Source organism: Anabrus simplex, chromosome 8 (assembly GCF_040414725.1).
Source record: "Anabrus simplex isolate iqAnaSimp1 chromosome 8, ASM4041472v1, whole genome shotgun sequence".
Classification (NCBI taxonomy): Eukaryota; Metazoa; Arthropoda; class Insecta; order Orthoptera; family Tettigoniidae; genus Anabrus; species Anabrus simplex.
The window spans coordinates 23,641,727-23,662,995 of NC_090272.1; the positions used below are offsets into that span (position 1 = coordinate 23,641,727).

Here is a 21,269-nt window from a genome sequence, read left to right on the forward strand (position 1 = left end):
CACTTTGATAAGTGGTGTTTGATACCTAGCACCAGCAAAACGGAAACCTGTCTCTTGCACCTTAATAACAGGCAGGCAAATATTACTTTGAATGTTTCCCTCGACAACTCTCCCCTACCACACAATCCTAACCCCAAGTACCTTGGAGTAACTCTTGATCGGACACTATCCTTCAGGAAACATTTAATGAATACCTCTGCTAAACTGAAGACCAGGAACAATATCGTTCAGAAACTTGCAGGTTCTACATGGGGAGCATCAGCATCCACTCTTAGGTCGTCAGCACTGGGACTGGTATACTCTACAGCCGAGTATTGTTCTTCTGTTTGGCTGAATAGCCCTTATGTTAAGAATATTGATGTTGTTCTGAATCAGACGATGCGCATTGTCAGCAGCGCAGTCAGATCTACTCCTCTTTTCTGGTTGGCAGTCTTGAGTAACATAACACCTCCAAGGATTCGCAGACAAAACAACCTAATTCGCGAATTCAGGAAGATAACGATGAACCCAAGTCTTCCCATTCATGAAGACATGGTTGTTAGGTATGGACGTCTGAAGTCAAGATCTCCGCCCATTCAGACTGCAAGGGAACTCATCAATAGGAACTTTAACGGTTCTGATGAATGGCAATTGGAGTGGACCAACTCAGCTCCAGATGAATGGCAAACCCTCTTTAGTCACCAACACCCACCACCTGGTTTTAATCTCCCCAGAAGAACTTGGGTTCTTCTCAACAGAGCCCGTACCAATCATGGACGATGTGGGTCATTGTTGCATATATGAGGAAACAGACCATCCATCATATTGTCACCGAATGTCCTAGGAGGTCATACTCCGGTCAGCTGAAGGAGTTTGTGTGTGCTTCTGACGGGGTTGTACAATGGTTGGACAGCTTGGATTTAAGTTTATGAACTGTTTTAGAGATTGGTTGATTATTTAAGGCGTTATATTGTTTGTTATATTTTTTAATATTTGTATGTAGAGTTATATACTAGCCATAAGCTAAATAAATAATAAATCCCTTTTTAAGCTTTGCATTTATAACATCCTTTGGTAAACCTTTTCGATTTTTCTTAAGTATGCCAATAAAATGTGTCTTACGATCCAGTAGCACCTCAGCTAACTCAATTGATGAGTAATAACTGTCGGTGCAGAGAGAGCGACCACTGTCCAGATACGGGTCTATAAGTTGCATTACAACTTGAGTAGCCATACTCAGTGTATACTGAGCATTCAAGGTACCTTTACCAGCGTATACTTTGGTTTTGTAGGTGTAGCCCGTGTCGTCACACAGCTTAAATTGTTTAACACCGTACCTGTGTGCCTTACCAGGCATAAATTGCTGGAATGATAAACGACCCCTCCACGGAATCATTGATTCATCAACTACGAGGTTTTCACCTGGAGTTTTGACACTCTTGAAGTTCATATGCATTATATCTAACAGTGGCTGAATCTTGTGCAACTTTCCAGCTGAGGCATCGTTGGGACCAAAGTGCCAGAATCGAAGTAGTAACTGAAAACGATTTCTTGGCATTGCCTTACCAGCTACACTATTTCCGTATACAGAAAACTGGCTCCAGTAATTTGATAATGAAGGCATTCTTACAAGACCCATCCACAATCTCAAACCTATAAAAACTTTCATTTCCTCCTTTGTAGTATCTACCCACTCCTTCAAACGACTAGACCGCTTAATATGCATAGACGCTAGTGTTTGATTTGCATTGATATTAGTTTGTAGTACCAACATATCAACAACTTCGTCTGTTAGGAACAGTCGGTAAAACTCATATGGTGTGGCTGTAGAAGTATCAATTTGAAGATTTAGATGCTCCTGGCTTGTAAACGGAATATTTTTCTGTGCCCCTACACAAGGACCCCAGACATCATTGTTCACATGATTGTCTGCACCATTTGCACCAGCACCGTCCCCACCAATATCACTATCAGTATCGCCATCGTCTTCCGCATCACTCCATATAGATCAAAAATTAGATGTATGGCTTTTCAGGCATTTGCTCTATATTTGGGTAGGGTCTGACACATCCCACTCTGACGAGTCTAGTGTCAGACCTAAGACGAAATGCTAGTTAATAGAGCAAACGCCTGAAAAGCCATACATCTCATTTTTGATCTGATTTTTGATATGCTCTATTGGTGGAAAAATATCTAATTCCCTCCATGGGAATTTAGAATTTTCACTCCAGACATCCGTCATGTTGTCACTGTCACTGCACTCATCATCACTAGTGTTATATTCACTGCCATCAACACTGCATCTTCCTCTCCATCAGAATCCATCAGTAATTTACAAATAACCACTTCACTAATTCTCTTCTTTGCAAGTCGCTTACCATTTCTACAAAGATTATTACCAATATCTTTCATTTTTTATATTTTTGCACAACTATAAAAAACTGAGTGATAATACATACGTAAACGAGGAATAAACAATGCCTGGCGCGCTTTCACCTGTGACAATGGCCACTGGCCAGTCAGTGACTTCGGGAGAATACTGTGGCGCCACATTTTGGCGCACAAGAAACATACATAGCTGGAATAGACCCTGAAGTTTGCTCTTCACGTAGTACCAATTTTACGCGTATAGATGTCACAGCTAATTATCAACGGCGCATCGCCTGAAATTCTACAGTGCCGCCATATGGCGTCACGCCAACTCTGATTTCAAGAACGGTGTGCCACCATATGGCGTCACGCCATCTCAAATTTGAAGACCACCGTGACGCCATATGGCGGCACGTGGCACCCAACGTGTTAAGTAAGTACAATTTTTAAATATGGACACTGTAGCGCTTCGGTCGTCGTTCAGAGCATGTGTACTCAGAACATACATCCGCGCTAGTCACAAACGCCATTATAGAAGCATTCACCCATATTTAAGTTTTTTTGTGCATACTGAAAATGCCTCTGACAATTAAGGGTCCCGCTGAGTGTGAAGTGCGTGCTGTGATTAGTTTTCTAAATGGAAAAGGTGTGAAAGCTGTTCAAATTTATCAACAGATTAGTGAAGTGTATGGATAACACACTATGAGCAAAAGAATGGTCAGAAAATGGCTTAGAGCATTTAAAGAAGGCCATACTAATGTCCACGACGAGAAGCGCAGTGGGCGACCGTCTGTCATTACTGAAGACTTGGTGCAAAAAAGCAGGTGCAAAGGTTCAAGAAAACAGATGCTTTACGATTTTGTCATGAAGTTATGAGTAGCCTGAAATTTCAAGGAGTGTTCTTTATGAAATTGTGTCAGGATGCTCACGCAATCCAAAACAAATGGCATAGCATGTTTACAAGGGGGATTCTTTTCCTTCATGACAATGGGTGATATGAATAAACCAGAGACGTATCTCTTGTCTCATAAATATTAAGACGTCTCAAATGTATATGAATAAAAAAGCGATGTCTCAGCAGTGACCTTTGCTCCTTGAGACATAGCTCGTTAGCGGATTCTCTCGGAGACACATCTCCAAATGTATATGAATAAACTGGAGCTTAGTCTCTCTAAATGGAGACTGATCTCAGAATTTTTTGAGACTGCCCAGAAGGTGACTCAAGGCGATAGAATCAGGCTGAAAACGTGATGGGGGAGTTTATGATGGTTTTACAACGGAGAAGAAAAATTTATAAAGCACGCAGAAATTCTCTCGAACATGATTATAAAGATCTCTACCGTTTCCGGAAAGAAAATGTGGAATGGTTAGCACAACATTTTCTGGAGCCAATACACGAGACATTCATATAACAATAATGATAAAGATGATGACGATGATAGCCATTAGCGAAAGGATTTACATGCATCATAAAGTCTAAAATGTTCAAAATCAAACCAGAAATATGCAAAACCGTGCAACATAAAATTCTGAACATTTTCTTAATAATTATTCAATTAATTTAATTATTCTTAATCTATTCCACATTGTGGTTTTTTCTGTACATTGACATTTTTTATATTCACAAAATATGATTAACATTTTATAAATAAAATTAATTCACAATTACGGAAAAGGCCAAAACAAAACATAGCTATGTTTAAGATATGACTTACAATTATTCAAGGTTTTCATTATTCGCTTTGTCCTACTCTTTAGCTGAATGGTCAGCGTAGTACTCTTCGGTTCAGGGGTGCCCCGGGTTCGTTTCACGGTCGGGTCAGAGATTTTAACCTTAAATCCTCAACATTCCTGCAGCTAACACACAACACTATCCTCCACTACAATAACACGGCAGATGACACCTATCCTCGTCGGAGGGTCTGCCTTACAAGGGCTATACCAGGCTAGAAATAGCCACACGAAATAATAATAATAATAATAAATTATTATTATTATTATTATTATTATTATTATTATTATTATTATTATTATTATTATTATTCACATTTTGATATCTGGAAGGATATTTTTTCAAGTCTAAAATTTATCGCTCTCTATCACATGTTGACCAATGGTATTGAACGAATGTGTGAGTATCTTTGGTCCTGGTGTAAGCTATCCCATTTATGTTTACTTCAAGTGGCGTGAAATTCCCTGCCCATGCCTTTTTCGATTGCACTGTTTCTAAGTTTATTTAAAAGTTTCAACCGGCGGCTCGTGCCCTTGAGAAAAATATGCTGTAACTGGTTTCACAACATTTAAAAGTTTCGCATAATGACATTATTCGGCCAATGATTTGCTGCCTCTATGAGTGCTGCTCTTTCTCAACCATCGCACCAAACTCTCACTTGCGCCGATTACTATAAGGGAAGCATTTAGTTTGGATCAGACAGATTTTGATGAAACTTTGATGAATTGTCAATCCACCTGTCTTAAATTTATTGCTGTTATTCACTTTGTCATAAAATCAACGACATTGTTATAATTAATTGCTAAAGAACAGCTGGGTGGTTTGCAGCTGTATTGACCTCGCGTATACACTGTAGAAATGTACTGATAGTTCTGTTTTAAAGAATTGCACTGATAGTTCCATTTTAAAGTTACATTAAACAGTGCGCTTTAGAGTGAAAATTAGATTTTGACAAAATGAACAGAATGTCTTGCTCGTCAAACCCATTTTTACTAACATGCACAGTATATGAATATTTCAAAATATTAGGCTTTTAATACTTCTTTGTTGTTTACAATTGAAGCTAAAATATGTAATATGAAATCATTGTCATTTGTGTATAAACTTGCATGCTATAAATAGCCTTAAACTTTCGGATTCTTGTTGAGAGTCATTCATTTTGTCACACTGCGGGTAACCTATAAAACAACGTCAATCATGCTGATGTCTTAATTGATCATCCTACCATGTTTCATTGAAATCGCTACCATCTACACACCAAGTTCCATTTAAAACTGGAGCAAGAACTTACTGTCAATAAATACCGGTACGAAAATATTATTTCACGGTAGAACGGTTATCACCATTGAGTTCCGGATGTCTTAGCTCATAATGTTAGTAAATTTCATTGCAATTTGTCTGGTCCAAATCAAACAACTCCCTTGTTAGTTATATTCGTTTATGTATATGGTTAGCATTTTGTATTATTTCTATGTTTTTAAAGTTTGAAATTTAGACAGTTTATGCAACAGTATATAGGTACTGGTTGTATATTATATACCGGGTGAGTTGGCCGTGCGGTTAGGGGCGCGCGGCTGTGAGCTTACATCCGAGAGGTAGTGGGTTCAAGCCCCACTGTTGCAACCCTGAATATCGTTTTCTGTGTTTTCCCATTTTCACACCAGGCAAATGCTGGGACTGTACCTTAATTAAGGCCACGGTCGCTTCCATTTCACTCCTAAACCTATCCCATCGTCGGTGCGACGTAAAACAAATTGTAGAAAAAGTACATTATATTCAGAAACACCCCTAGCTATGCAGAGGTATGATCAATAAACTCTTCATATTCGTGAAAAATGAAGTACAAAGCGTGTTTAAAAAGTGTTTGAGTGACATTCAATGACCGCAGAAAATTATGCATTTGAATGTGGTTCCTAAATGTGATAAATACAATGTAACTTCTTACACACTATCTTGAAGGAAATTTACAAGAAAAGAAACCGTACATCAGTCGTTCCCAAGCTGGGGTGCAAGTATACCAAGTGTACGACCCACTACATTTATGTAAGCCTAGAAAGAAGTGAAATAATAACTATAATGATTATTGAATATTGATTAATACGAAAGATGTAGTTTGCAGAATAGGCTCCCAAGTGAAACACAACTGAAGAAGAAAAGTCTGCCAAGAACTATTCTAAATGAAAAAAATATTGGTGGGTGTTCCATTTTGGTTGTACTTGTTTGTTCTGCTCTTTTGTCCCTTTCATGTAAAAGATTTTCCATTTGCAGTTGCAAAACCTGTTTTTGCACTGAAATGAGTTGTTCTATTTTTTCGAGAACACACTGTCGCTTTTCAATCTTTTTCGCTTGTAAATCACTTTCATCTGTTCCAACAAAACCACTCTTTGTAGCTCTCCAATTGTTAATTCACTCGTCAGCTGACAGACACCAAAGCCAGTGTGCGAGACTCATCTCAAGCGGAAGGAGACAAGTCTCGTTAGCGAGAAACAAACTTTATTCACATACATGACGAGTTCTGTCTCGCAAGTGACTTCCGACTCAATCCTCCTTCGAGACTTGTCTCCGAGTAACATCTCATTTTTATTCACATCACCCAATGCGTTACCTCAAACAACTAATTAAACCCAACACCTCATCGCTTCATTTGGCTGGGGACAATTTGATCATCCTTCGTATAGTCCTGACCTAGTACCTAGTGACTAACACTTTTCCTGCACTTGAAAAAGCATTTAGGAGGTCAGTGCTACGACGATGATGATGACCTAAAAACGACCGTGCGGCAGTGGCTGGCACATCAGGCGGCAGATTTCTGAGATAATGGAATTCAGAACTTGGTTTCACGATATAACAAATGGAACTTATGTTGAGAAGCAGTTTAAGGAACAGGCTTACATCTAAAAAAAGAAATGTTTAAAAAAATTGCACTACTTTTATTTTCTACATCAAAATGGTACTTACTTAAAAAACATGCCTCGTATCATTCCTTTGGGAACCTTTTCACTTCTTTGTGCTTGTCCTCTGTTCCTGGTCCTTTACCACCCATCCTAATCTGTATCTTTTTGCTCTTTCCTTTTCCTGTGTTCATCCAGCTTTCTTCTTAAACTACATTTCCCACACTAAGACTGAAGATTGGATTATTTTCACCATGTTGGTTAATGCTGTCCGTATTGACTTATATTCAAATTTCTATAGAACACTTTCCTGCCTTGTCAATACTTTACATATTTTATTATACTTAATTACTGTATATGTTTTGAGAGCTAACTACTCTCTTCTTCAGCGGTGCCAAAAACATCAATAATCATTGGACTTGGTACATTGGTACAAATACACTCATCAACAGAACAATTATATATAAATCTTGAAATTGTTAAAATATTTCTTTGTGTTTCAACTTTTACTTACTTACTATGTCATTTATTACAGACTTTAAAATAGAAATTTTCAAATCATAAATGAATAAAATCTATTAAACTAGTCACCATATGCTAAAATTTTAAATCTACTCTGCTCTTAGAACTTACATCCTTATTTACATACATCTAAAAAGAAATAAAATGTTTCTTTGTGTCTAAACTTACATTGTCATTTAATAAAACACTTGAAATAGAATAAGTTTTGATTCGTAAATAAATAAATTACACCTATTAACTTAGTCACTATGTTGAACTTAAATATATTTTCTGCTCTCTTCTTGAAAATTTCTCTTTTCCTTAAGTCTGCTATATTTCTGAGACCTCTCATATAAATCGGAATTTCCTCCTTTTTATCCCGTCCGACCATGCTAGCCATTTTAACCAATTCTTCATTTTCAACTAAATTTATCCACAAATTCAAATGACATAACACTGGTTTGAACCAAATAATATGTCCTCGCTTGCTGTCAATGACCTTACAGGGCGAGCTGCTACTATGCTGCTGGTTACATAATGACCTTGCTAGCCCTTTTAACCGTCAAATTCTTCAGTTTCAACTGGTTACCAAATTTATACATGAACGAAATATTAATACACTAGTATGAATCAAACAAACATGTTCTTATAGACATTATACTGTATAGGCTTTTGGGCTTATGCTATGTCAAGAAAATAAGGTGAAATTCTTTACGTTTTGCAGACAACTGTCTTCTGCGTCATCAGAAGAAATCTCGACTGTCCACGAGAAAGGCTTCTTAAACAATGACTCTTTAAATTTAGTCGTTATAATAAAAGTGGAAATGGTACGTTCATTCGCCGCCAGATGGCTCCCAGAAATTGGCACAGCGCTCGTATTCGAAGCGGAAGCTGACCAAACCATCAGAATCAGTATAAGAGGTTCACATAATATGTGTACGTAACATATGACATTGACAGGTGTATGATATTGGCACAAGCCTGGAATGAAACATCTGGCGATGAGGAACGTACGAATTTGGAAAACACTGAGACAAAATAACAGTAGTGAAGGGACAGGGAAAGGAACTACCTACGTAAATTCTTAACGGTTGGCAACCAGGTATTACTTAATTGATAGCCGGTGTCCCTATTGAAATTGTTAGAATTTCTACTTATTTCCACAGCTTCCCATGTAATCCTGGACCTGTAGTGTCTAGTGTGGGTAAGAGCTCGGGCATTTTGGAACATGACATCATGATCTGACAATAAAGCGTGCTCAGCTCTTGTTGATTTGTCTGGTTGGTTGAGACGAATATTACGTCCATGTTCCTTGATACAGATACCAATGGACCGGCATGTTTGGCCGACGTATACCTTACAGCAAGTACAGGAAATTTCATATACCCCAGGATGTAAAAGTAGGGACAATTTGTCCTGGTTTTACTCAGACTGTGAGCAATTTTAGTGGCAATGCCACGCACGGTTTTTATATTGTGTTTGCGAAGGACCTTGGCAATTCTATCTACGGTGTTGTGAATGTGAATGTGAATGTGGAGAACATACCTTTCCACTTATATTATAACATCTAAAGTTAAAGAGTCATTGTTTAAGAAGCCTTTCTCGTGGACAGTCGAGATTTCTTCTGATGACGCAGAGCACAGTTCTCTGCGAAACATAAAGAATTTCACTTTATTTTCTTGACACAGCATAAGCCCAAAAGCCTATACAGTATCATGTCTAAAAGTACGGGCCGTAAAAGCATCAATGGCAACATTAAAAACCTCTATGGGGAGGATACTTTTAACACATTGCTGACCGGATGCTTGAGCTTGTCACATACCCTGTGGACCGGACATCTTTCTACTAAGCATACTATGGTGCACTTCATTATAAAAATGTACGTAAATATTAAACCAGTCAAGATTTTATCTTTAAAGTTGGTATGAGTACTCAACCAATACCCCTAGTAGTACTTCAACATATCTAAGATAAGTATGCAAATGCGTGTTAATTCAACAACACATCATTAATGTTTACATCTTTGTCGTCGTCTGAGTCACTTGAATAAATAAGCACACTAGGTAAATTACGGCGTGTAGAGGCTTGAATATCAATTCCACTATCACTCTCACATTCAGTTTCCACTAATTCATTATCACGATATCCATTTGAACGATCTTCGGCATATAATTCTTATCGTCGTCAGCTAACACCGTATTCCGCGGGCGCTCCATCTTGTCATTGACTGAACTGGCTGAAAGAAAGCCGACGTTCCGAAACTAAATCAAAGAATAAAAGAGGCCGTGAATAAAAGAAAAGTGGCAGATACACATCTACGATTTATTCTACTCAATGTGCAAGTTCGAAATAGTTCAATATATGGTCAAGAGATGTCACAGGAAGACCGAAAACAATGTCGTGAATAAAACCGAGATTTCTCGGGGCCCGTCACCTACCGCTGGCGAGCGTACTACGAGATTTCTCGGGGCCCGTCACCCATGTGTTAAGAAGGCTTCAAAATTCAGCAAATTAAGGAGAAAGAAGTCTATTCTTCTTTCTTCTTTGTGCTTTATACTGAGATGAAGGGACCACATCATTCCCAACTGTGTGAAGCTGAAGCACACGTTAAATACTCCGAAGGCCAGGAGAATATATCAACGCGCTAGCAAGGCTCTTGTGATCGAGAGAGTGCATTACACTCGTAGGGAACTGGATTCATTCTCCCGAGAGTTGTTTCGTTTAGACCTGCTGTTAAGCAACACTCTCTTGCGGGAATTGTGGCTGACTTTCGATCGGATTACTGCTATACAGGCCAAACGAAAATTCAACCAGGTGTCATTCAAACAGAAATCAAAGTTCCTCCGTCTAGCTCAGGAAGAGGTGGTCTCTCGCACGAACCCTGATGCTAGTAAAACTGTCGTCAACCTTTCTAAGAGATCCTTGGAGGAGAACCAAACGACAGTTCTAGCTAGGGGTCTTAATTTCGCTGTCGCTCCCTCTAAAATTCCCACTGAGGAGTTGATTACTTCCGTTGAGGCAGCCATCCAAAACTACCTATGGATGAGGCTGAGGAGTTAAGACAGAAGTGTGTGAGACTCATAAGGTCTGCCGTTGTACCCGCGCCCAATTTTACAAGAGGCGAAAGGAGAATGCTGAAGGAACTTAGAGATAATTCCAAACTGACCATTCTCTCAGCTGATAACAGTAATGCGACAGTGGTTATGGACACTGACGAGTATAAGAAAAGGATCTCGGCTATATTGTCAGAGTCTGTTTACAGACTGAGTTCGCGTGACCCCACCACTCATGTGTCCAACACCACCGTGAAGCTCTTAAAGCAATCTTCAATTCCAAACAACGAGGCTAAATATCTGTCCCCGGGGGATGCAGTGCCACCTAGATTATATGGACTGCCTAAGATCCATAAAACAGATGTTCCCCTCAGACCTATTGCTAGTTCGATAGGTTCTCCTACATATGCTCTAGCTAAATACCTGAGCAAACTGCTTCAGCCACACATAGGACGTACTGAATCATATGTCAAGGACTCTCGGTATTTCGTCAACAAGCTGACAACCATAACCCTTCAACCCAATGCATTTTGGCGAGTTTCGATGTGGAGTCCTTGTTCACTAAAGTGCCGATTGACTCGGTCATGTCTCTCATTGAACACCTGTTCCCTGAGGACATTGCTAAGCTATTTTACCACTGCATGACTTTCAGCTATTTCTTGTGAGGTGGGAATTTTTACGAACAGATGGACGGAGTGGCTATGTGAAGTCCACTTTTACCCGTAGTGGCTAATTTCTTTATGGAGCATTTTGAGGAGGAGGCTATTGCTTCGGCGCCCATCAAACCTATGATATGGTGGAGGTATGTTGATGATGCATTTGTGGTCTGGACAGAAGGTCCTGAGAAACTTCATGTATTTCTAAACCACCTAAATCAGCAACATCCTTCAATAAAATTCACTATGGAGATGGAGTCGGACAGATGCCTTCCTTTCTTTGATGTTCTAGTAAGAAAGAAACCGGATGGTTCCTTAGGACATACCGTCTATCGTAAGCCTACCCATATAAATCACTATCTTCATGCAGATTCTCACTACCATCCAGCACAAAAACAAGGAATTCTCATGACACTCGCCAAGAGGACAAGACGAATTTGTGAGCCATCAAATATCAAGGTGGAGATGGACACGCTCAAAGTCGCGTTCAAGGGTAATGGTTACAGCGATTTTCAGATTCACAGAGCCCTGCATCCCAGAGAAACGACCAAGCAAAGCTCACAGAAGGAACAAGTGAAGGGAACTGCCTACTTGCCTTACATTCACAACACCACAGATCGAATTGCCAAGGTCCTCCGCAAACACAATATAAAAACCGTGTTTGGCACCGCCACTAAAATTGCTCACAGTCTGAGTAAAACTACGGACAAATTGTCCCCACTTTTACAGCCTGGGGTATACGAAATTCCCTGTACTTGCAGTAAGGTATACATTGGCCAAACATGCTGGTCCATTGGTACCCATATCAAGGAACATGAACGTAATATTTGTCTCAACCATGTCGTAGGTACGACATCGTAACTGACGTAGAACCTTCAATTATTATGTTGATTATATTTTAATTATAGTTTATTTAATGCTAAATTCTTTTATTAAGTGTTAAATATGATTAGTATATGGTTTCCATGTAAATATGTAGTATAAAATTGTATAACCTCAAATATGTATTGTTTATAACCTCAAAATCTATAGAGTCGAAAGCGGTAGAAAATTCCATAATGTTCGTATGTTGTACTATAATTTGGTATATATGAAGGGTTCTGGAAACTTACTGTAAGGTTTTATTATCCAGATACATGTAGAGACATTACAAATGTTGTAGATATTTCCATGTGTGTTATTAAATAGGAAATGAACATTCGAGTACCCATTCGACTAGCTGCTTGATCGATGTTTCGAGTGTGTTTCATTAGAGTGTTGTAAGAACTCTTCCAGAAGTTGATCATTCTAGATGGTTGATCGAATGGTATAAATATCGAGCTATCAGTCAGTGAAGGCAGTTCTTAGTTCTAAATTTGCAGATCTTGGTTCTTGGGACTCAGGCAAGTGATGGACTGGGAGTGACTGTTGGGCTCCGAGGTGGAGTCTGAGTACTAGACTCAAGTGAGTCGGGCGGTGAATTCGAAATAGAGTATGTTACAGTGTACGCGTCCGTGTTGTTGATATCTGTACTTGTCAGAATCGATTTCAGGGTACTCCGCTATTGAGTGTTGTATATCGTGTCATTTGCGACTGTGTAAAATTGTGTGTTGTGACGTACAGTGTAAATAAAGTAATTTATAAAAGGAAGTGAACGTGTTCTCGTGTGATATTTATTTACGTCAAATAAAATCGCAACGTAGAACGATAAATTGGCGACCATGACAGGACACTTCAAGACTCAGCAATGAAGATTGAACAATTGACCGTGGCGATGGCATCCCGAGGTTTACCGACGGCTGGAAGAAAAGCGAACTTACAAGAGATGCTGCGCCAGGATTTGAGAGACAACGGAGAGGACCCAGACAGTTTCGACTTCGAAGTCACCTCGGAGGAAGAAACCAACGACCGGGTAAGCACTATGTTAGCACAACTAACTGCGTTGATTCAGGCCCAGTCCGAAGAACTCGAGGGTATCGAGGCCCAATACGAAAAACTCAGGCGGAAATTCGAGGCCCAGTCTGAAAAAATCGGGAGGAAAATTGAGGCCCAGTCTCAAGGAATAAAGGACCAAATCAAGTCGTTGGGCAATGAAGTACGAGCATCGGTGGAGTCCACAGTTCAAGGGCCAGCGAAAACAGCGAGTGCACTGTGTGAAAGTACGACAGCTCCGGAGACACGGGTGAAGCCTGGAAGCAGTGATGGTGGCTCCGGTGTTGTGAAGATGGCAACTCCACTGGACGACGGGATCATTGTAACGATGGTGGAGTCCGTAGTTCAAGGACCAGCGGAAAAGCCGAGTGCCCTGTGTGAAAGCATGACAGCTCTGGAGACACGGGTGAAGCCCGCAAGCAGTGAGGGCAGCTCCGGCGTCGTGAAGATGACAACTCCATGGGACGATGGGATCCTTGTGGCGACGACAACCGACGAACGAGGGTGCCAAGTAACCAGGACACTAGTTCCGGCACAAAATCACATGCCGGTAGGAACGTTGAAGTCAACACCCCAGAAAAAGAGGAGACTCAATGGGACAAAGACCATGATGTGCGAGCCTCTCCCGTGCATCACACTGGTGGACTGCGAAGACGCGTACATCCTGGCAGAACACAAAGGCACGACCAAGGGGAAAGTCAGTGGAGTGTCGACTGCCACGCGAGGACCTGCGGATCATTGCTACGGAGAAAAGGGACACCGTCAGCCGGATCCAGAGGATCCCCCATGGGAAGGTGGTGGCCATCGATTGAACTACCTAGCTGCGATATGTGGACTTCAACAACGCCGACGAGAAGACAGTGCGATTGAGGTGGTGTAACTGAATGGTGAGGACTGAGAGAGAGAAATAGATATAAGGACACCTAGATATTATTTAAGACCTAGAGTAAGGAATGTTCAGGGTAGATATTGAAGGTTTTAGGGGGAATAATTGTCGTAGGTACGACATCGTAACTGATGTAAAACCTTCAATTATTATGTTGAATATATTTTAATTATAGTTTATTTAATGCTAAATTCTTTTATTAAGTGTTAAATATGATTAGTACATGGTTTCTCTATAAATACGTAGTATAAAATTGTATAACCTCAAATATGTATTGTTTATAACCTCAAAATCTATAGAGTCGAAAGCGGTAGAAAATTCAATAATGTTCGTATGTTGTACTATAATTTGGTATATATGAAGGGTTCTGGAAACTTACTGTAAGGTTTTATTATCCAGATACATGTAGAGACATTACGAATGTTGTAGATATTTCCATGTGTGTTATTAAATAGGAAGCGAACATTCGAGTACCCATTCAACTAGCTGCTTGATCGATGTTTCGAGTGTGTTTCATTAGAGTGTTGTAAGAACTCTTCCAGAAGTCGATCATTCTAGATGGTTGATCGAATGGTATAAATATCGAGCTGTCAGTCAGTGAAGGCAGTTCTTAGTTCTAAATTTGCAGATCTTGGTTCTTGGGACTCAGGCAAGTGATGAACTGGGAGTGACTGTTGGGCTCCGAGGTGGAGTCTGAGTACTAGACTCAAGTGAGTCGGGTGGTGAATTCGAAATAGAGTATGTTATAGTGCGTGCGTCAGTGTTGTTGATATCTGTACTTGTCAGAATCGACTTCAGGGTACTCCGCTATTGAGTGTTGTATATCGTGTCATTTGTGACTGTGTAAAATTGTGTGTTGTGACGTACAGTATAAATAAAGTAATTTATAAAAGCAAGTGAACGTGTTCTCGTGTGATATTTATTTACGTCAAATAAAATCGCAATGTAGAACGATAACCAACCAGACAAATCGGCAATAGCTGAGCACGCTCTATCGTCGGGTCATGATGTCATGTTGCAAACTGCTTAAGCTCTTACCCACACTAGACACTACAGGTCCAGGATTATATGGGAAGCTGTGGAAATACGTAGAAATCCTAACAATTTCAACAGAGACACCGGCTATCAATTAAGTAATACCTGGTTGCCAGCCATTAAGAATTTACATAGGTATTTCCCTTCCCTGTCCCTTCACTATCATTATTTCGTCTCAGTGTTTCCAAATTTGTACGTTGCTCATCGCCAGATGTTTCATTCCAGGCTTGTGCCAATGTCATATGTTAAGTACACATGTTATGTGAACCTCTTAGACTGATTCTGATGGTTCGGTCAGCTTCCGCTTCAAACGCTAGCGCTGTGCCACATCCTGGGAGCCATCTGGTGGCGAATGAACGTACCATTTCCACTTCTATTATAATGTCTAAATTTAAAGAGTCATTGTTTAAGAAGCCTTTCTCATGGACAGTCGAGATTTCTTCTGATGACGCAGAGCACAGTTCTCTGCGAAACATAAAGAATTCCACCTTATTTTCTTGATACGGCATAAGCCCAAAAGCCTATACAGTATCATGTCTATAAGTACGGGCCGTGAAAGCATCAATGGAAACATGTTCATGCTCCTTGCTTGCTGTCAATCTCTTGAAACATGTACGGTAATTAGGTATATTAAAATATGTAAAGTATTGACAAGGCGGGAAAAGTATTCTATAGAAATTTGACTGAAGATCTGTCAAGAAGAGATGATACCCGCCCTGCCGATGAAGCTAAGAAGCTAAAAGAGTTCACTGGGGACTGAGAGGAACTGGGATTGATCAGGAGAGAGCCTGGCGGTGTATGAAAATGTCAAGATTGTCCTTGACCTTTTGGTGTTCTATACCTGTTGCTCCCACTCCGCACACTGTCCTATCAATGTGTTCCTCTGTTCCTATCTCTCAATACATGACTTAATCTGTTATTGCATTCATCTTTGCATGAGTTCCTATCCTTGATAATGTACAGTAGGTTACCTTATCTGGAGTTCCAAGAATGGAGCATATCTTGAATATCTCATCAATCTCGCTGTTCCCAGGGAAGAGTGGTCTGAAGGTGTAGAGCTCTGCCATGATGCAGCCGACAGCCCACAGGTCAATTGGACTGCCATAGGTGGTTGAGTGAAGCAGGACTTCTGGAGCACGATACCTGAAATGTAATATGAACACACAGTGGAAATCTGTCCAGTAATTGACAGGACAAGCATGCTGTATGAAATAAAATTGTAAGATAAATTCTGAATTTAGCAGCTCAAATTCGAAAAAGTATTTCCCTTTTTTAAATACGAGGTGCTACCCCAAATTTCCAAGAATTTGAATATCCTGTGACAGCAAGTAACGGTACGAAGTTCTGACACTAGGTGCCTTTTGGCATATGTTTCAACTATTAGTCCGTCAACTGGCGCCCTCGTAAATGCATGCGCAACTTTTGATACTTTCCTTTAAACGACTTTCTTGTGCTTCTGTGAACTCTGAAATTTCTGATGTTAAGGAGCAAAGAATCTGCAATCTATTTTGTTTCTGAGCCTGAAACAAAGCACCAGTCTTCTCCATGGCCCAAAAAAAGCACATCAAGTTCACAGCAACATCAAGTCAATGTTGATTTTTTTCTCTTTTACATTCGAGGATTGTGCACGAGTTCGTTCCACCACATCAGACTGTCAACAGAAAGTTTTACAAAGATGTTTTGGGACAACTGAGGGAAGATGTGAGGCACATGCGGCCTGACATGTGCAACAACGGGAACTGGTTATTGCATCAGGATAATACGCCCGCAGATTGTGACGAACTTTCTGAAAGAAAAAAAAAAAAAAGAAAAAAAACATGACCACCATTCCACACCCACCTCCCCCACTACTCAATGACCTCGAACCCTGCAACTTTTATCTCTTCTCTAAAATGAAACTCCAATTCAAAGGGCAGCGACTTCACCGAAGAGATCCAAGCAAAATCGCAGGAGGTGCTGAATACTCTAAAGCCCGAAGACATCTGTGGGTGCTTCCAAAAATGGAAAAATAGGAATCGCTGTATTCAAGTCCACAGTGTCTACTTCAAAGGTGATAGTAGAAATTTGGCATTAACAGTAGTATTCATGTTTTTATGAGCAAATTTTCAGAAATGCTGGATAGCACATCATCCAGAGTGCTATGCTTGTCAGAATTTAGTCTGCAAGTCTCTGTAAACAAATAAGCACCTTCCCTTTATGTGCAACAATTTCTGTGGCCTCATCTACCAGTACACCTAACTTATTGTTTAAAACCAAATCTAACCTTTGCCCCTAGGTCTCCCTCTGCTTCTCTTATCCTCCACAGCTGAAACTGAATTCTCCTACTTAATCTATCCTCCTCCATTTACCACACCTGATATCACAACCGTCAAGCTCGTTCCCGGCAGCGTGTATCCCCTCATTCGCACCTCTTTATACTACAATAGAAATCATTCTCACTACCATCATCTCTCCCACTGTCCAGAGGATAGTTACCAACTTGTACTTCTTCTTAAAACAATAATCACCACCACCACTCTCACTGTCCAGCTCCATGACTGACCTTTGGTCGAAGGGATCCTGGGCTTGATTCCCAGCCCGGTTTTTAACATTCATTGGTTAATTCTTCTGGCTCAGGGGCTGGATGATTGTGTTGTCTTCAACATCAGAATTCACCTTAGGTAGCGTACCATCCTCACTGATGCGCAGGTCACCACCTATAGGGCGTCAACTTGAAAGACCTGCACCAGACCTCTCCTGAGGCCATACACCATTATTTATTATTATGAGATTGAGGTAACTGGGCTAATGTTTGGAGCTTGTTCTGTAATACCACTCCCAAGGTAGTAAAGATTAAAGGGACACTTCAGTTATTAAGGGCAAGTTCACATCGATTCTAACATAAGTTACTTTTGTAGTAGCTGATCATGTTACCATTTTTGTTCCTTGGTTGCAGATCGAGTTGCAAACCAACAACCATACTAGTACAATCAATTACATAATGTCTCACTACAACTGCTCAATGAAGTTTTAAATCCACACGATGTCCAACAAGTCTCATCACATTTGAGATGATCAAAAACTTGTCAAAGGATATGGTGACACAAGAGGACACTGAGGTTACAAGATCATTCTAAGACCCTTTTAATGAACGTTCGGACATATTGTTATGTTTAATTTTTAAGGAACAAAACTTTTTTAATCAGTGGATAGAGTCACCCCTATATCTCCCCTGTTCATCATACATTCAATGTTTAAAGTACTAGAGAATGTTTTAAACTATATATGAAGACTAAGTCTTAACACTATGAGCCCGGACGTTTCAAGATGGTGTCCCTACCCTGTGCCGGCGTAATTTAGACTCTCAGAAAAAAATCACAGTTCTGTCAGTTTTTGCATTATAAATTAACAAATGTATATACATATTGTACAGAGTGTGGGCTATCCCACAAAATCAAATAAAAAATGCTTACCTTGAGCATTGGAAAGAAACTTAGGCTACAATATTGGTCCATTCTGATATCCTTGTTCACACACTTGAATTTCTAATTCACTAGAAAAGTTCGATAGTTTTCATTTTCTTCTTCACGATCACTTTCATACAGATCAAAATCTGAATCGTTCACAATTTCTGTAATAATCTATTCACTTATCCATGTGCTGTATGCATGCGTAGGATTTCCTTTACTTGTACAAGGTCCGGGATCCATATCTCAATAATTATACAGTATAAATCGACTACTTGAGAGATGATTGCAGACTGTTGCCTCACTACACTTTCATTCTAAATCTGTGAAGTCATATAATCTATCATTAGAACACACACACATAAATTTGAGCTTATCTAACCGGAGGAGTACATATGTCAGCAATTAATAGGTTGAACTACCTTATTTATTATTTCATTTTCATTGAGAACTGTGCCCTGCGTCATCAGAAGGAAATCTCGACTGTCCACGAGAAAGGCTTCTTAAACAAAGACTTTTTAAAATTTAGACGTTATAAAAGAAGTGGAAATGGTACGTTCATTCGTCACCAGATGGCTCCCTAGATGTGGCACAGCGCTAGCGTTCGAAGCGGAAGCTGACCGAAACATCAGAATCAGTCTACGAGGGTCACATAACATGTGTATGTAACATATGACATTGACAGGTGTATGACATTGACACAAGCCTGGGATGAAACATTTGGCGATGAGGAACGTACGAATTTGGAAAACACCGAGATGAAATAACAACAGTGAAGGGACAGGGAAGGGAACTATGTATGTAAATCCTTAATGGGTGGCAACCAGGTGTTACTTAATTGATAGCCAGTGTCCCTGTTGAAACTGTTAGGATTTCTATGTATTTCCACAGCTTCCCGTATAATCCTGGACCTGTAGTGTCTAGTGTGGGTAAGAGCTCGAGCATCTTGGAACATGACATCATGACCTGACAATAGAGCGTGCCAGACAAATCGGCATTATCATCATCACCATCATTATTATTATTATTATTATTATTATTATTATTATTATTATTATTATTATTATTATTATTATTATACACATCGTGGGAAAAGTATGTATGGTTTTTAGTGGGTAAGAATCCCACACACTTGTGGAGTGCGGAGCCTTCGAAAGATTTTCCACAGTCCTTCGTAAAAAAAAGAAAATTATTATTATTATTATTATTATTATTATTGTTGGACATGAAAACACGCGTGAACTTCGCAGCCATAAGATAGCTCAAGAAAGTGGGCTTATATTGTGAAGGTACTTACCGAAACAAGTTTGTATGGTTATTTTAAGCTCCAATGCATCGTAAATGTGTTTGTTTACAATTGGAACAACAGAATATCGAGCGAAATATTGAAAAGTTTGTGGTGAAATAATCTTGTTGTGAGCAGCCATCTTACCAAAGATCAAAATCACATAGAAGTAGCATTGCGGTAGACAGACGATGGTTTTCTAGTGTAAGCGCTCCTAGCGCTCACTCACGACACGATCTCCTCAGTTCAAGTCACGGCCAACTAGACTCCCTCATTGGCATGATGGCAGAAGCAGAGATTCAGTGTGATACAGTGATCTGATTAATGATATCAGTCGGCAGATAATGGAGAATCAGTATAAAGAAGAGATGCACCTTGAGACCGCAAGATCACTGTTGAAGAACATCATGGCTATTCCTCTTAAGAACCTAAAAATGGAAATAAAGAATGGCCTCATGAAGTTGGAAGAAGCTTTAGAGGCTGGAGCAACATGCAGGATGTCATGGAAGATACCTACAGAAGAACTAAAGCAGAAATCAACTACCATGGAGAAAAAGGAATTGTCCAGGACATCACCAGTGACAAATGACTCAGAGGAAGACCAAGGAAAATGGGAAACGTTTCTATCCAAGAAGAAGAGAAAGAAGAAGAGTGAGGATAGGAAGCACAAAGATACTACAACAAAATAGGCCGGAAAAGATCTTGAAAAACAACCTTATTCTAAACCAAGGAGTAGTTCAGAAGCCATAATCATCAAACCAATGAACGGTAAGACTTTCGCTGATGTTTTGAAGGATATCAGGAACAGGGTGAAGCCAGAAGACAGTGGAGCAGGCATCTGATCTATCTGCAAAAACAAGAGCTGGGGCTGTTCTTCTTGAATTCAATAAAACAACACAGATTGAAAACAGGGAGATATTCAGTAAATCTCAGAGATGCCCTCAGACGAGAGGGCGATGTAAAGGCTTCAATCCCTCGAACTACACTGGAGATTCGAGACATAGATGGCGTCACTACCGCTGCAGATGTGGAAGAAGCAGTAAGACGAGATTCTGGTAATCCCCATGGAGAGCTGAAAATATTGATCACAAACCAAACAGAAACTTTTTTTTGTTTTTTTGTTTGCTAGTTGCTTTACGTTGCACCGACACAAATAGGTCTTATGGTGATGATGGGACAGGAACGGGCTAGGAGTGGGAAGGAAGCGGCCGTGGCCTTAATTAAGGTACAGCCCCAGCATTCGCCTGGTGTGAAAATGGGAAATCACAGAAAATCATCTTCAGGGCTGCCGATAGTGGGGTTCGAACCTACTATCTCCCGAATACTGGCCGCACTTAAGGGACTGCAGCTATCGAGCAGAAACAGAAACTTGCCATCTTCGAAACTAAAGATGAGGATGCTCAGAAACTACTGGAAGCAGGGAGAATTAAGATAGGATAGCTATACTGCTGAGTACATGCTAGAACCATATTACCTCGCTGCTTTTGATGCCTATCATATGGACACCTGGCAAGAAACTGCACA

At 40.0% G+C, this 21,269-nt stretch overlaps 1 protein-coding gene across 6 annotated transcripts in view; it reads right to left on the minus strand.

The window, feature by feature from the left end:
- Positions 1 to 21,269, minus strand: part of LOC136879228 (serine/threonine-protein kinase dyf-5) — a 243,609-nt gene that overhangs the window by 104,624 nt on the left and 117,716 nt on the right. For all 6 annotated transcript variants that reach the window (XM_068228783.1, XM_067153032.2, XM_068228780.1 and 3 more), the window contains exon 6: positions 15,986 to 16,157. In XM_068228783.1, the coding sequence (XP_068084884.1) occupies positions 15,986 to 16,157 (172 nt within the window). The remainder of the gene's footprint in view (positions 1 to 15,985; positions 16,158 to 21,269) is intronic.